The 16,408-nt window shown below is 43.8% G+C and overlaps 1 protein-coding gene across 3 annotated transcripts in view; it reads right to left on the reverse strand.

The window, feature by feature from the left end:
- SGCD (sarcoglycan delta) overlaps window positions 1–16,408 on the reverse strand; it is a 573,229-nt gene that overhangs the window by 139,198 nt on the left and 417,623 nt on the right. For all 3 annotated transcript variants that reach the window (XM_082725032.1, XM_082725030.1, XM_082725031.1), the window contains exon 4: window positions 5,577–5,664. In XM_082725032.1, the coding sequence (XP_082581158.1) occupies window positions 5,577–5,664 (88 nt within the window). The remainder of the gene's footprint in view (window positions 1–5,576; window positions 5,665–16,408) is intronic.

The following is a 16,408-nucleotide window of genomic DNA, read 5'->3' on the forward strand; positions in this document are numbered from 1 at the left end:
ATGTAATCATCCTCACCGAACCTCACTCAGATCAAAAGGAATTTATCTTTTGGTCTGGAAATTCATAGAGGAAAAAAAAAATTTTGAGGTTAGGGAGTAGAAATCTTTTATTTTCCCAAAACTCCACAGGGGATTCTGATGGGACATTTTTGTCTCTGGTTATTTTTCAAGATAGTGTCCCTTAACTATAAAAAGTAGTAGTGAAAGGGCCCTCAATGCCTTCCAGGCAAAGACCAAGAGGAACACAGGTATAGGTGAACAAGTTGAGTTTATTATTCATTGCTGTGATGGAGAACACACACCATGGGCAACCACACAGGGCATCTCAGTAAAAAAAAAAAAACCTTATTAGAATTATTTGGTTTTATGTTAGGTTATTTTGGGACTTGGTTCAAGGAAACAAGGCTTTGCTCTGGATTAAGTGCTATTGGAAAGTGGGAGTAATTTTACAACTGTCATGTTATCTATCTTTTATCTATCTCTTTAGAGGTAGAGAAGACCAGAGAATGCTAAGGCTGTAATGGATAAAGAAGCAGCAGTCACTGATAGTAACCAGGATTGAGGGATGTTCGGTCACTTTAGTGGTTTGGATAAATGTTTCCATTTTTGTCTGTATTCAGACAAGATTAGAATTGTCTTTGTTTGTTGTGTTCTGTTGATCCCTCATGACCAACCAAGTGGCCTTCTCGGGTGCTGATGTTCTGCAAGATTATTTATGTTCAAACACGAGAACACAGAGGTTTGAGTTATGATTCCAAGACTACTCCTGGACATCTAGGGCTGCTGTTCTTATTGGCAGGACCACCAGACTAAGAATCAGAAGAATTATGTCCCAACTTTCTCATTGTCTAGTAATGTGACTTTGGGAAGATCCTTCGATCTTTCTGAACCTTTTTTTCTGCGTCCATAAAAGTGTACTATCACCATCTATCTATTCTATTACGACATAGAAAGATTAAAAGGATCAAATTATTCTGTTTATAAAAACAACTTTCTAGGTGGGAAAGTGGTGTGAAATGTAGGGGACTTCTCTAGTGATTATCATCATTGTGATCATAACTCATCACCGTTTTTCTAATGCAATGGTCCCAACACATTGAAAACACTTAATGACAATCACCTCCCAGTGCCCTTGCCTCATTCACGTAATCAATCATGCCAATTTGGCAGTCCTCTTCTCCTGCCAATACATCCCCACGAGCCCTCTGACAAAAGGAAGGACACGGGAAAGGCTCCTGAATGAATGGGAAATTGAAACAGACATGGTAGAGACTTTCCAAATGGCATGGGACCTGGCCATGACTGCCTTTGTGCTGTAGCTGAGAAGAACAAGTGGGAGCAGAGCTAAGGAGTCTTTCAAGGTCACTAGGTCAGCTCCTGGAAGATCTGGGTCTGGAACTAAGCTCTCAGAATTGTTCTGAAGAACAGGGATGTGTTCTTCTGGAGAGAGAAGAGTGTTGAACTGGAAACAGGAGGAGCCCTAGGGGCGGGGCTTGCTTTGGGAGGATGGGTGGGAAGGGGCAGTGGAAAGCTGGAAACAAGGACCAGAGTGCAATCCGGAAAGAACAGAGATGGAAAGTGAGGACTTTGGATTAGGTGACTCGGGGAGGGCTCAGATGTGGCTGACTTCTTGATCACACCAAAACTGTAAGTGAAATTTATGACTTATTAATACATGGGGATTGTTAACTCTGTATTTTTTTAGTGGGGAGATTGGGGATCAGGAGGTGAAGAAGCGTTAATAAATGAATGAATGACCTCGGGATAGGCATACGGAAAGTACCGTTTGCCACTCTGGATCTAGTCAATGGCATAAGGGGTGTATGAGTGGGGAACAAAAAATGCTTGGCCTCTGCCTCCATGGACCTGGGCAGTATCATGAGATAAGGCCCCTGAGGTGTCGAGAACACCTACCTGGGAAAAGCCAGTCTGCTCTGAACTTACGATTGGTTTATAAGACATTCAAGAGAATGTCCTAAAGACAATGAAGCAATGAGAGAACTCAAAACACAATTAAGTTATCTTGCTTTCCAGGGCTCCTCAGAACACAAAAAGGAATCTACCAAGGGCCAGAGCCATTTGCACACATAAAGCTCTGCAGTTGGCAGTTTCAGCCAAAACCCCACAGAGCAACTGCTGGCTCAATGGTGCAGATGGCTTGTCCTTTTGTTGATTTTACCTGGGGCTGCCAAATGTCCTAGACGTGGCTGAAATCTTTAAAAAAAGAAAGAAAGAAAGATAAATTCTGGAGGGAAATGCCAATGGAGCTGGAGACTGCTGAGGCGTCCCTCAGTGGATTCACTGTTCCTCTCTGGGATGAAAAAACCATTACTTGTAACCAGCAACTACTCTCCAGCTAAGCTCCCTCAGTGCGTGGTGCTATGTGCGGAGGACTTCCTTAATGCATTTCCTACACCGGGAGGACTGGAACCCATCCGGACACACCAGCAGGCCCCCAGTTATGCCAGGGCCATGAATCTGAGAGCTAGAAGGGGGTCATGCTGCCTAATTCCTCTCTCCCAGCTCCCTGGATCCTGATACCCTTCCGTGCTCTGGTGAGATGCCATGAAAGGCTCACCTACAACCCTTCTCTGTGCAGGCCATAGGGCTTCGTCTATGGGCCACTACGGAGAGGACACTAAATCAGCCACAGGGTAGGCCAGATGTGCATTTGTGACCTTGTCTGGCAACTTCACTGTCACGGAAAGCCCTCTTCCATGAGAAAAATTGACCCGAGTTGCTAACATTGGGATTTCTACTGGGCCTCTGAGACCTTCCTGAGGTCAGCAGGAGTGTTGATCCTCATGATGAGGGAGTAGGAGGCTGGCTGAGAATGGAGCAGGGGCTGGCGCCTTGCACCCCCTCTCCACCCACTCCCCTTGGTAATATGTGTGACATTTCACAGGCACCCCTGACTGCCCTACAAGAAGAGCAAATGGTTATCTTGCAGAGATCACAGTCCTTCATCACTCAGGACTGCCTTCATCAACCTGGCTACTTGGACGAGAGCAGTCGTTTGTTCTGGGGCAGTCCTCTCTTGGTTTACAAATGTCCTTGAGATTTACAACAAAGAAGTTACCTTATCAATAGCCCAATTTCCAAAGACACATAACTCAGTTCCTCAAGCCCTAACGTCACCCTCCCCTCCATAAAAAAACCGAAGGAGACGGAGGTAGAAAAAAAAAAGTAAATAAAGTTAAATTTCTTTTAAAACCTAAATCTCACTAACAAGGACGTTTGATAGCAGGAATGTAACATTCCACCAGGAGACTCCCAATTGTCTTTATGTTAGTGCCTCATTAGAGGGAAAGTGGCCTTGGCTTGATAGTAACCAGGCCTTCAATATCCTGACAGTCTTCTTTATCCCAATAGCCCTTCTGAACAACCCTTTGTCCTCACCTACCCAACTCCTGTGTATATAACCAGCCACTCCTCACATGCCCGGCGCAGCAGCATCTCTGTCTGCCCACGGGTCCTGTCCCCGTGCTCTAATAAACCACCGTTTTGCACCAAAGATGTCTAAAGAATTCTTTCTTAGCCGTCTGCTCCGAACCTCACCCTATTGAACCTCACCTAGGTTCAAGAACTTCATCACTCAGGACTGCCTTCATCAACCTGGCTACTTGGACGAGAGCAGTCGTTTGTTCTGGGGCAGGCACGACACTAAGGAGAACAAGCTTTAGCAGGCCCTGTCTACCAGAGCTATTCTGTGCTTTCCACCACATGCATCCATGCAAAAGGAGAAGCCTGAAGGAAAACTGGAGGGGGTGAGCGTGCATGCGTCTCTGTACTTAGAATTATATTTTGAACCATCTATTATCCTCTCTAGTGATCATCTTGAAAGGCTCCTGCCAGCTGCTGTTAGAGTGGCTTTTTGCCCATCTCATTTTAATATGAGCTATCTTGGGCCTCACTGTGAGAGCTCTGAGAGGTGTCTCAGCCGCCAGGAGGGCCTAACTTGGACGGGGGAGCCGGGAAGAGAGATGACAAGGAAGGACGGAAGAAAAAACAGAAGAGAAAAAGGAGAGACAGAGAGAGAGGAGAGATGTGGGAGACAGAAGGAGGAGGAAAGACAGGGAGAGAGAGAGAGAGAAGAGAGAAGCGTGGGCAGGGACTGGACAGAATGGAAAGGGAGAACGGGGAAGGGAGCCGGGAGGAGGGGGGAAGGGCTTTGGGGAGAGAAGGGAGAAGGAGAGGTAGGGGTGGAGGGGGAGGGGTAGAGACAGCGCGGGAAGAATAGTCATTTGGGCACCGCCAGCTTTACCAAAACACAATCTCAAGTGACCCGAATCTCCCAGGGCAAATAGATGGCCAATGGTCCCCGGGCTAAGTAACTTCCTTTTGAACTGAGGAATCCAGGAACTGGAGGTCGGATTTATCTCCCTCCTGGAGGCAATTTTCCCTCACGCTGCTTAAATCACTGCTTACTGAAGCTGTTTATTTAATTATTTAGCACTGTGACTGCGGGCCAGATGCTCTGTAAGCAAGGCGGCCAATCCGGGGGCGCCCGGAACAATGTTGTTTACGGATTACAGGCTGCGCAGTGAGGTGGTTCCTCCCTCTGCTGGGAAATGGTCCCAGTCACCCGCTGGTCGCTGGTCGTGAGCCTCCAGACATCAGGGGCCGCGTGCTCCTGCAGGGCGCAGACACCCCTTCCCCGGCAAGCCTCGGGGCACAAGGCACCTGTTTCCCCTTGGCGTGTTTATGAGCGGGGGCGCCAGATGTTTTAATCACAGGAACGTTTCAGGGTGTCTGGGCGATGGGCTTCTCCGAATGTCCATCTGTACACTTTCTGTCTCAGCCCGGAAGCCCAACAAATGGCATTGCCGCCCACAGTGCTACTCGGACGCACACCTCTTTTCCCGACCCCCGCGGGCATGCATAATGGCTCCTGCTTACCGGGTTCATAACCTACGCTGGGGGCACTGATCCTACCACTCAGCGCATTATTGTGACCGTAAGGCCCAGGCCTCTTGTTATGGCCGTGACGTGAATAACCAAACCTCGTTTCAATTGTAGGAATATGCGGCTGAAAACCCTGTGGGTGCAGATCTGCTCTAATGAAAGCGACCACACACACATCATCAATGGAGCTACATCTGCATTTTGCAGTTGAGTCAGGTTCAAAGTCAGGACACAGCGCAAACATGGTATGGATTCAAATTACCTTCAAAAATCCCCTTTACACCCCATAAAGTCTGTGTGCAGGGTTTTGTGTATATTATGCTGTCTCTGTTAATCCAACCCAGCCAGTCTGTCCTCCAGCATGGGAGCAGAGAGCTTTTCTGTCGTTGAGCACCAGATGAAACAGCTGGCTTCTATTTAGGAGCCCTGTTACATGAAAAATAGCTTATTGCCCCTCTAAATGAGTATTGTTGGGTTTGCATAAGTTAAATGTGTACATATGATGAGGCTTTACCCTTTAGCAGAACCACATATGCTACCCTCTCCTCCGTGCTGTAAAACATGTTAGCATTTCCTTCATTAGTTCACGTGCTGTTGCATTCAGTGTTAGGCTCTATGTTCTCTGGGCGCTTAGCGAGGGGCAGGCACTGCCAAGTCCTTTAGTTTCTTACCTGTGATGAGCTGAGTTAGCACTTTAGTCTGGTCATTGAGAATGTTCACTGTAACATTTCTGGCTGATTTGAAGTACAGGGCATTACCCTGTAATAAGAAAAGAAGAAAAACACATGTAAATGGCAAATTCTGAAACAAAGCACTGAAACCACAACTCTCCAAGGGGCTGAACTGGTCTCTCTGAGTGCTAATTGATGTGTCTTTATTTGGAAACTCCAAATGTCTTCATGATCCCCACATACATGAGAACTGGCATTCATCCAAAATGGATTTCCTCTGAAGAGACCCACAGAGACACACTCAAAATAGATTTCCCTAACACACACACACACACACACACACACAGAGTTGAATCAGAGGCAACCCAGCGACAAAGAGTCCCTTAGATCTTACTATAGATGTGAGTTATCTTTGGCACATAGAATGATCAGGAATGACTGGTAATCTCCTAATTTCACACTTTCTAGTTTGTAATTTCTCCAGAGGAACAATGGAGGGTTCTTATAGGAGAGCAGAAAGTGAGTGGAAAATACCCAAGGTCAGCCCCTCAGGCCTCCTCACCTGCTGTGAGAATCCAGGTGCAATCCAAACCAAAAGATTCTCTGGGCTTTCATCCAATGTTTCTTTTGTCAAAGAGAGCACCCTGGTCCATTTGCACACAGTGGCAGATATTTCTGAGAATGACTCAGAACAGGGGCTGGCATACTTTTTCTGCAAAGGGTCTGATAGTAAATATTTTGGGTTTTTGTGGGATGTACAGTTTCTGTGGTAACTACTCAACTCCTAACTGCTGTTTTGGTGCCAAACCATCACAGATCGTACACAGACAAATGGCTCTGGCTGCATTCCAGCAAAACTTATTTCATGGACAGTGACATTTGAATTTCAAATAATTTTAAATTTAACATAATCTCACTGTATCCTAGAATATTATTCTTCCTTTTTCCCCCTCAAATCATTTAAAAATGTAAAATGTCTTCTTATTTCACTGGCCAAATGAGAATAGGTAGAAGGGCCAGATTTAGCCCACAGACCGTAGTTTGTCAACCCCTGACTGAGGTGTTCTCCCTTTTCTGAAGGATCCATCCAGGCCCTGCAGAACCAGATCCCCTCGGGCCAGTGCTGTTGTCCCAGTGTCAGGGAGAGAGACGGTGCCTTCTGTCTCATCAGGGCAACTGCAGATTCACGGGAATCCCCCACAATGGCTTCAAGATAACATTCTGCCTGACGGTAAACTTTTTGCTTTGTTTTCTAATTAGCTAGGAGAAGAAGAAATTTACTATTGTCATAGGCTTCTATCTTCTGTCCATCATGTAACAAATATTAGCCTAAAATAGTTTCTTTGGCATAGCACTTGGCAGTCCTTGAAAGTTCTACTTAAAACTTTAAAATCGATTCAAGTAATGTGAGGATTCAGAACCTGGGACCCGGACAGGAGGTTATAGGTTTCTAGAAGTTAAAGTACTAATTCTTTTATTCGGCAAGCCGGTGCTGCAGAGGGAAGAGCCACATGGTGTGAAAGAATGGGATATATTCTGTTGCCACTGACTGGTGTGTGAGCAAATCACTTAAGTGCTCTGTGGGTCATTCTGCACACTCTCTACCGTCAACACGGCTAGGATCAGCGAGCTCACAGCTGACACAACTGGGCACTCACTGAGTGCCACGTTTGCAACGGAAGCCTGGGAGTCCGTCCACCTGCCTAGTTTACAGTCCCCACTCAACCACTTGCCAGTTGGGTGCCCATAGGCAAAGTAATAGTTCTAAGCCTCGGTTTCTTGATATGTACAATGGCATGAATATGACTGAATTATTACAATTCACTTATTACTGAAATTACTAAATTCTTTATGTAATGATTAAAACACACATGGTCCAGTGTCATGCACACAGTAAGTCCTCCAGCAGTCCCTACCCCTCATTTGTCAAAACTGCTTGAGTGGCGGGATTGGGGGGGGGTGCAGACAGAGGCAGGAGGAGGAGGGGAAGGAGGGAGGGAAAGATGGAGAGAAATGAGGAAGACCTCCCTTTGCATTACCAATCTTCACAACCCATTTGGGCAGTCGTCAGGGGTTTCTTTATTTCCAGCAACTTCCATCTCCGTATTTCAGAGGATCTTCCTCTGTGCGGCTGGCAAACCACTAATTTTCAAATCCCAGTTTCTTCAAATGTTACTTGCTTGCCCTTAATATTATTCAAATAATCCCACGGCAGAAAAAAAACTCCCAACAGCTTTGCTTAAGGTTTATAGCAAGAGATATAAGAAAGCCACCCATTCCTTTTTATTAATGTGTCAAAATATTATAATAATTTACCATTAATTGTTCTAATATGCTAAGATCAGTCTTTGCTACGTCAGGGTTTAAACAAAAAGCCTCATTCTAGCCTGGGAGGTGTTGCTGTAATCTTCCCAGCAGAGACCCTGATAACAAAAAAATTACCAGGTAAGATGCATGAGGCAGCTTACAGACTCCAAACTGCCTCTCGTGGCAGCCGGTCAGTGTGACTTTTATTTGGCTATCTGTGCTTAGTGACACTAAACCGGGCATGTACCAGCCAAGCAAAGAATCCCTGGGGTCTTGGCAGTATTAGAATGAAGAAGGGAAATGCTCTCCTGTCTGTGTTCCTCCTACTCACGACTGCAGGCTCCCTGGGAGGGGAGGTTAATTTCTGATACAGAGGATTCTGCCCTGGGGCTGGTGAATTTCACTAACTGACCTCAATGCAGCCATCCGAGGATGAGGATAAGGGGCTTGCAGGAAACTGCTGGCAGGTCCGCTCTGCAGGGCAGAAAGGAGTCTGGCAGACCCACAGCGTCTGATGAAGATCAGAGCTCTGGACCAGGTCAAGTCAGTCTGAGGCCAGTCAGTCCTCGATTCTTCTGGACACAGGGTGAGCCCCACTGGGAGATGGGGAAGGGAGGCCAGCACCACCATTCTTCCCGCACTGGGAGAGGAGGACAGTCCATCCACATCGGTACTCTCCCCCAAATAACTAGAGCGCGCAGCAGAATCCCTGTCACATCTGTCTCTCTAGAGCAGAACATACAGAACAAAATCAAACCTTTTCTGGATGACTCAAGACCACTGACATGGACATTATTTGTTCTACAATGCCCTCGAGGGGCTATCAACGCACGTGGCTACTTGAACATGAAATGGCTCCATCAGGCTGACATTTTAAAATCAGTGTGACTTATTAAAAAAAAAAAGTATCATTTATTCTTGTATCAAAACAAGTATTAAATATCGAGTATTGTAACGCTTCCAGTCAAAGAGCAATGGCTCATAGCTCTTACGACTGCAAGAGCATTCAACTTGCCAGAATGTTCCTCCACAGGTTTCTTTTCCTGTGGCCCCGAATATGCTTCCTCACTATCTCTTGATTTATCAACTTTAGACGTTATCCACTGAACTTCTGCAATAGTATGGACTCTTCCATACAACTTGGGTAAAATCAATATTCAGAATCTACATTACTATGATTATGCATATATTGTCCACAGCTTTAACTGTATATCCTTCCCTTTCTTGTACATTTATTTTTTTCTTTTCCTGGAGCCCATAAATGCTTTATTTTTTAAAAAATGCTTTATTTTCTAAATGTTCTTTTTTTCTTCCTACTCTTTAATCCTTTTTCTTTAGTTTCTAATTTTGGGGTCATACTTTAAGTTCCAATTATTCTGTTAACTTTTTTTTAAGCTTGACTATCATAATCTTAGTTTTTAAGAGCATTTTCTTATTCTCTGACCCTTCCTTTTTATGCCATCCCTTCCTTGTTTGATGGATGTGCTCTTCTGTCTTCCATGAGAATAAAAAAGCTGATTGGAAGTTCTGTGTTTCTAGATGGGTGAACTTTCCACAGGGCACAGTAGTGGGGATTTGGCAAATTCACTGGAGAGTGTCCAGATGTCAGTAGCAGTGGGCAGTCAGTACCCGTGGGCTAATCTCATCAGAAAAGAAATCTGTAACTCCTGCCAGGAAAGTGGTGGGTGTAACTTTTGATATAGGAGAGCTGAGTGTCAGAGGGGAAGGCGGCTGGGCATTTTGCTGCTCAGGGACAGACTTTCAGTTAAACCCATATACATACCTTATCCCTGACCCCATCTGTGCCTAATTTCCAGAGGCCAGAGGTCCTCTGGCCAAACTTTCTTTCTCTTTTCTTTCCCTTTAAAGATTTTATGTATTTATTTGAGAGAGCAAGCAAGAGTGAGCATGAGCAGAGGGAAAAGGCAGAGGGAGAGGGAGGAGCAGGCTCCCTCCTGAGCAGGGAGCCCGATGTAGGACTCGATCCCAGGACTCTGGGATCATGACCTGAACTGAAGGCAGATGCTTAACCAATTGAGTCACACAAGTGCTCTGGTCAAATTTTCTAGAGAACCATCTTCTAATCTTCTGTGAGGTTGGGAAGAGGTACTTACTACCTAACCAGGTCCACTGTGGGTAGGAGCTGGGGATAGATGGAGAGCCTGAGTGAGTGCAGATTTTTGACCAATCCAGGTCACTGTTGACTTCTGTGGGACCCAGACACTGCACTTAAAATGCCTCATGGGTAAGTGGCCCTGTCCCACTCACTTCCTGGTGTGGCTTTCAATCCCGCAGCCATGTCTAGCTCTCATCTACCTTTCTCCATCATTCTCTCTCAACTGTTTTCTCTCCCTTTCTTTGTGACCATGTATGCTGACCCCTTTTCACTTCTGTTCTCCATTCACTGTCTTTTTCAGTGGGGTTTTTGAATCTTTTTTGTTTGTTTGTTTCTTGAGAGAGAGAGAGAGAACATACAAGCTAGGGGAGGAGGGAGGGGGAGCAAGGGAGAGGGAGAGAGAGCACCTTAAGCTCCATTCCCATTGCAGATCTCAGCTTAGGGCTGGATCTCATGACTCATGAGGTCATGACCTGAGCTGAAATCAAAAGTCAGATGCTTAACCAACTGAGCCACCCAGGTACCCCATCAAAAGAGTTTTGGATGAAGCAGAGACCCACTACCATTTCTCTCTGCTGGCAGTCTGTTCACCTCTAGAGCCCTCTCATACTACTGCCTTCTTAAGAAGAAAGCAGGTTAAAATTGTGTGTAAATCAAGAACAAGTAGGCTCTGCCCAGGACCCAACAGCTTTCTTAAGCATTTTATACATACTACATGAATATCTAGAACACAGACACTGTCTTGGGCCCTGGAGAATGGGAAAGATTTGACCTTTATCTTTGAGAAGCTCCTTGCCCAGGGGAGACTGAATTTATGCTATATAATCATGAAAACAACATGATATCCCTTCCGTGGACATCTATCCTTTCCTGGTATGAAAGGTGGCAATTTAAATATTTGCCTTTGATGGCAGCTCTGTCACCCCAGTCCGTTCTGAAGGGATATGGCTCCTAGAAGTCACTTCTTTTTATAACCACTCATGGTAGTAGATTTTGCTTGCTCTCTGAGGAGCTAACCGTCTGATCTGGGCATTTAAATAAATGGAGGAAACCACAACACAGCACATACAGAAGCACATTCCACAGTCATGGGAGGCTTTTAGCTCTCAGTGTGAAGTTCAGAGAAGGAAGGAACCAGTGTGGCTAGAGTTCTCAGATGCCTTCCAGAATACGGTTCACCAGCTTCCATCCATTCAGGATAGTTTAAAAGAGCACAAATTCCATCTGGCATTAACTTCGCTAAGAAGGGAGGCTGGCCCTTGCGCAGCCAGGGTTCAGGGTGTGAGCTTTGGGGTCAGACAGACTTTGGCGGGAATCGCAGCTCTACTTTGTTACTAACTGTGTGGCCTTGGGTAGGTCATTTCTTTTCTTTGAGCCCCAGTTTCTATACTTATGAAATGAAGTCAAAGGCTACTTAATAGTGTTGATAGGAGGATTGAGAAAGACAACATGTGTCAAGTGCTTGGCATAGTGGCTACCAAAATATTTCATCAACCATAAGAAAAAACAAAACCTACATGATGAGGACCCCTTGGAAAATGCTGATCCTAGAACTGAGGCAAGAAATACACAAGATGAGTCAGGAGCATCTTGAGTCCAGAAAGAAAGGAAATGCTCAAAGAGCAAATAAGAAACCAAACAGAAAAATACCTCATCATTAAGGGAGGAGGTGAAAAGGACACAGGAGACAACTCCAAGAGTGTGTAATGGCCAAAGCTGGAATAATTTCAACAAAATACAGAATGCAGCATTGAATTATAACCCAAAGCATTAAATAAATATCTATTAGCCCAGACTGATATAAGTGATTGATAAACAAACAGGAGAGAATAAGCATATCTTTCATGTACAAAAATTCCAGCCAATTTTCATAATTAACTCCTTACTCCTTAAAGGTGGGTTGCACCTAGTGACTTCCTTTCAAGGAGTATAGCAGGTAACTTCCCAGTGGGGAAATCTGACAAACACTGCATCAGCCAACTAGTCCAGGTCAAAGTCAGCATGAGCCTCTGATTTACGTGACGAAAATGTTCTAGGGGTACCTGGGTGGCTCAGTGGTTTAAAGCCTCTGCCTTCAGCTCAAATCATGATCCCAGGGTCCTGGGATCAAGTCCCACATCGGGCTCTCTGCTCAGAAGGGAGCCTGCTTCCCTCTCTCTCTCTGCCTGCCTCTCTTCCTACTTGTGATCTCTGTCTGTCAAATAAATAAATAAATAATCTTTAAAAAAAAAAAGAAAAGAAAATGTTTTACCTCTGTGATCTTTATCTTCAAAACCCATAACACTCATCTAATAATGAGGAAAACATCAGACAAGTCTCAGTTGAAAGTAATTTTGCAAAATATATGACGACCAGTACTCTTCAAAACGGGTAAGGTCATCAAAACCAAGGAAAGTCTGAGAAACTATCACAGCTAAGAAGAACCTTTTCAAGAAACATAAACACTGAATGTGATGTGGCATTCTGGACGAGAACTTTGGGCATAAGAAGGACATTAGTTAAAACTAAGTAAATCTGAATAAAGAATGGACTGTAGTTAGTAACAATTTGTCGATTCTGGTTCATTAATTTTGACAAAAATACCAAATTAATGAGATACTAGTAATAAGGGAGACTATGAGAAATATAGGAATACTACACTATCTTTACAACTTTTCTGCATATATACAACTATTTTTAAAAGCTTAGGTTTTTTTGAAAGGTATATTCAAGCTGCCAAATTCTAAGATCCAGAACTTTGGGCAGAGACTTTGGGAAGCCAGTCATCTCTGAGCAGGCAGCAAGCTTACTCCATTACGGACATGTGATTTCACTTTGGGATTGATAACATTAATGGGAAATTCTCCCTTATAACCATTTACATGAATTTTATCTTTAGGAATACTAAATAAACAATGGTGTATAGGTCTCTCATAGACAATCCTCCTTCCAGGGCTCTCTGTACACTATCATTCTTCCCTGGAGCTTATAGAAAACACTGCCATCAGAAATCCCCACCTCTTTTCAGCAGGTATGACAACATACTGGCTCTAGCTCTTAATATGACCAGAAAAAAAATATGACACTTACTTAGATTTGTCATCACAGCCATCTCCCAAGGGAAGTTCATAAATTTACCTCTAGCAAGCTTCCAATGTCCCTATTCTCATTATTAATCTGAACAGGATGCTTTAGTTGGCTCTGATTTGACCCTTTTAAGAGCAGAACAAGTATTTAAAAACAACAACAAAGTCTGGTTATTTTTTATGTTATTTAAGAATATCTCTCCAGAGGAGTCAAGATGGCAGAGAAGTAGCAGGCTGAGACTACATCAGGTAGCAGGAGATCAGCTAGATAGCTTATCTACACACTGCAAACACCTACAAATCCAATGGGAGATTGAAGAGAAGAAGAACAGCAATTCCAGAAACAGAAAATCAACCACTTTCTGAAAGGTAGGACTGGCAGAGAAGTGACTCCAAAGCGACTGGAATATAGACCGTGGGGGGAGGGGCCGGTTCCCAGCAAGCAGCGGAGCAATGGGGCAATAAATCAGGACTTTTAAAAGTCTGTTCCGCTGAGGGACATCACTCCAGAAGCTAAACCAGGGTGAAGCCCATGTGGGGTCACCGTGGCCTCAGATCCCGCAGGGTCACAGAAGGATCGGGGGTGTCTGAGTGTCACAGAGCTTGCAGGTATTAGAATGAGGAAGCCGGCTACAGAGACAGAGCCGAGGAGTGAGCTCTCAGCTTGCTTGGGGTTACCTTGAACCGGTCGTAGGCTCGACGAGCTCAAAGCGAGGCCCAAGGCCAGGGAGACAGGAGTGATTGGGCATTATTCTCTGAGGGCACACTGAGGAGTGGGGCCCTGAGCCCTCGGTTCCTCCCAGCTGGAGACCGGGAGGCCGCCATTTGTATTCCCGTCCTCCGGAACTCTATGGAAAGCGCTCAGGGAACAAAAGCTCCCGAAAGCAAACCCGAGCTGATTACTCAGCCTGGCTCCTAGTAAGGGCGGTGCAATTCCGCCTGGGGCACAGACACTTGAGAATCACTACAGCAGGCCCCTCCCCCAGAAGATCAACAAGAAATCCAGCCAGAACCAAGTTCACCTACCAAGGAGTGCAGGTTCAATACCAAGGAGAACAGCGGAATTCCAGAGGAGAAAGCAAAGCATGGAACTCATGGCTTTCTCCCCATGACTCTTTAATCTTAAAGTTAATTTTTTTTTAAATTTTTTTTCCTTCTATTGCTAAATTTTTTTTAACTTTTACCCTTTTCTTTTTTAACGTTTTTTAACTACTTTATCTAATATATATGTATTTTCTTTTTTATATTTTTTCTTTATTCATTTTCTTTCTTAAATTGTTTCTTTTTTTTTTTTCTGAACCTCTTTTTATCCCCTTTCTCACCCCCACAATTTGGAATCTCTTCTGATTTGGTTAAAGCGTATTTTCCTGGGGTCTTTGCCACCCTTTACCACCACAAGTATTTTATGTGTACCTTCATATACTCTTATCTGGACAAAATGACAAGGCCGAAAAATTCACCATAAGAAAAAGAACAAGAGGCAGTACCAAAGGCTAGGGACCTAATCAATACAGACATTGGTAATATGTCAGATCTAGAGTTCAGAATGACAACTCTCAAGATTCTAGCCTGGCTCAAAAAAGGCATGGAAGATATTAGAGAAACCTCTCATGAGATATAAAAGCCCTTTCTGGAGAAATAAAAGAACTAAAATCTAACCAAGTTGAAATCAAAAAAGCTCTTAACGAGATGCCATCAAAAATGGAGGCTCTCACTGCTAGGATGAATGAGGCAGAAGAAAGAATTAGTGATATAGAAAACCAAATGACAGAGAATAAAGAAGCTGAGCAAAAGAAGGACAGACAGCTACTGGACCACGAAGGGAGAATTCGAGAGATAAGTGACACCACAAGACGAAACAACATTAGAATAATTGGGATTCCAGAAGAAGAAGAAAGAGAGAGGGGAGCAGAAGGTATATTGGATAGAATTATTGGAGAGAATTTCCCTAATATGGCAAAGGGAACAAGCATCAAAATCCAGGAGGTGCAGAGAACCCCCCTCAAAATCAACAAGAATAGTTCCATACCCCATCACCTAATAATAAAATTTACAAGTCTTAGTGACAAAGAGAAAATCCTGAAAGCAGCCCGGGAAAAGAAGTCTGTAACATACAATGGTAAAAATATTAGATTGGCAACAGACTTATCCACAAAGACCTGGCAGGCCAGAAAGAGCTGGCATGATATATTCAGAGCACTACACGAGAAAAACATGCAGCCAAGAATACTATATCCAGCTAGGCTATCATTGAAAATAGAATGAGAGATAAAAAGCTTCCAGGACAAACAAAAACTAAAATAATTTGCAAACACCAAACCAACTCTACAGGAAATATTGAAAGGGGTCCTCTAAGCAAAGAGAGAGCCTAAAAGTAGTAGATCAGAAAGGAACAGATACAATATACAGTAACAGTCACCTTACAGGCAATACAATGGCACTAAATTCATATCTCTCAATAGTTACCCTGAATGTTAATGGGCTAAATGCCCCAATCAAAAGACACAGCGTATCAGAATGGATAAAAAAACAAAATCCATCTATATGTTGCTACAAGAAACTCATTTCAGACCCAAAGACACCTCCAGATTTAACGTTAGGGGGTGGAAAACAATTTACCATGCTAATGGACATCAGAAAAAAGCAGGGGTGGCAATCCTTATATCAGATCAATTAGATTTTAAGCCAAAGGCTATAATAAGAGATGAGGAAGGACACTATATCATACTCAAAGGATCAACAATAAGATCTAACAACTTTAAATATCTATGCCCCTAATGTGGGAGCAGCCAACTACATAAACCAATTAATAACACAATCAAAGAAACATATCAACAATAATACAATAATAGTAGGGGACTTTAACACTCCCCTCACTGAAATGGACAGATCATCCAAGCAAAAGATCAACAAGGAAATAAAGGCCTTAAATGACACACTGGACCAAATGGACATCACAGATATATTCAGAACATTTAATCCCAAAGCAACAGAATACACATTCTTCTCTAGTGCACACAGAACATTCTCCACAATAGATCACATCCTGGGTCACAAATCAGGTCTCAACCAGTATCAAAATATTGGGATCATTCCCTGCATATTTTCAGACCACAATGCTCTGAAGCTAGAATTCAATCACAAGAGGAAATTTGGAAAGAACCCAAATACATGGAGACTAAACAGCATCCTTTTAAAGAATGAATGGGTCAACCGGGAAATTAAAGAAGAATTGAAAAAATTCATGGAAACAAATGATAATGAAAACACAATGGTTCAAAATCTGTGGGACACAGCAAAGGCAGTCCTGAGAGGAAAATATATAGCAGTCAAGTCTTTCTCAA

The sequence above is a fragment of the Mustela nivalis genome, assembly GCF_964662115.1.
Source record: "Mustela nivalis genome assembly, chromosome: 3".
NCBI lineage: Eukaryota > Metazoa > Chordata > Mammalia > Carnivora > Mustelidae > Mustela > Mustela nivalis.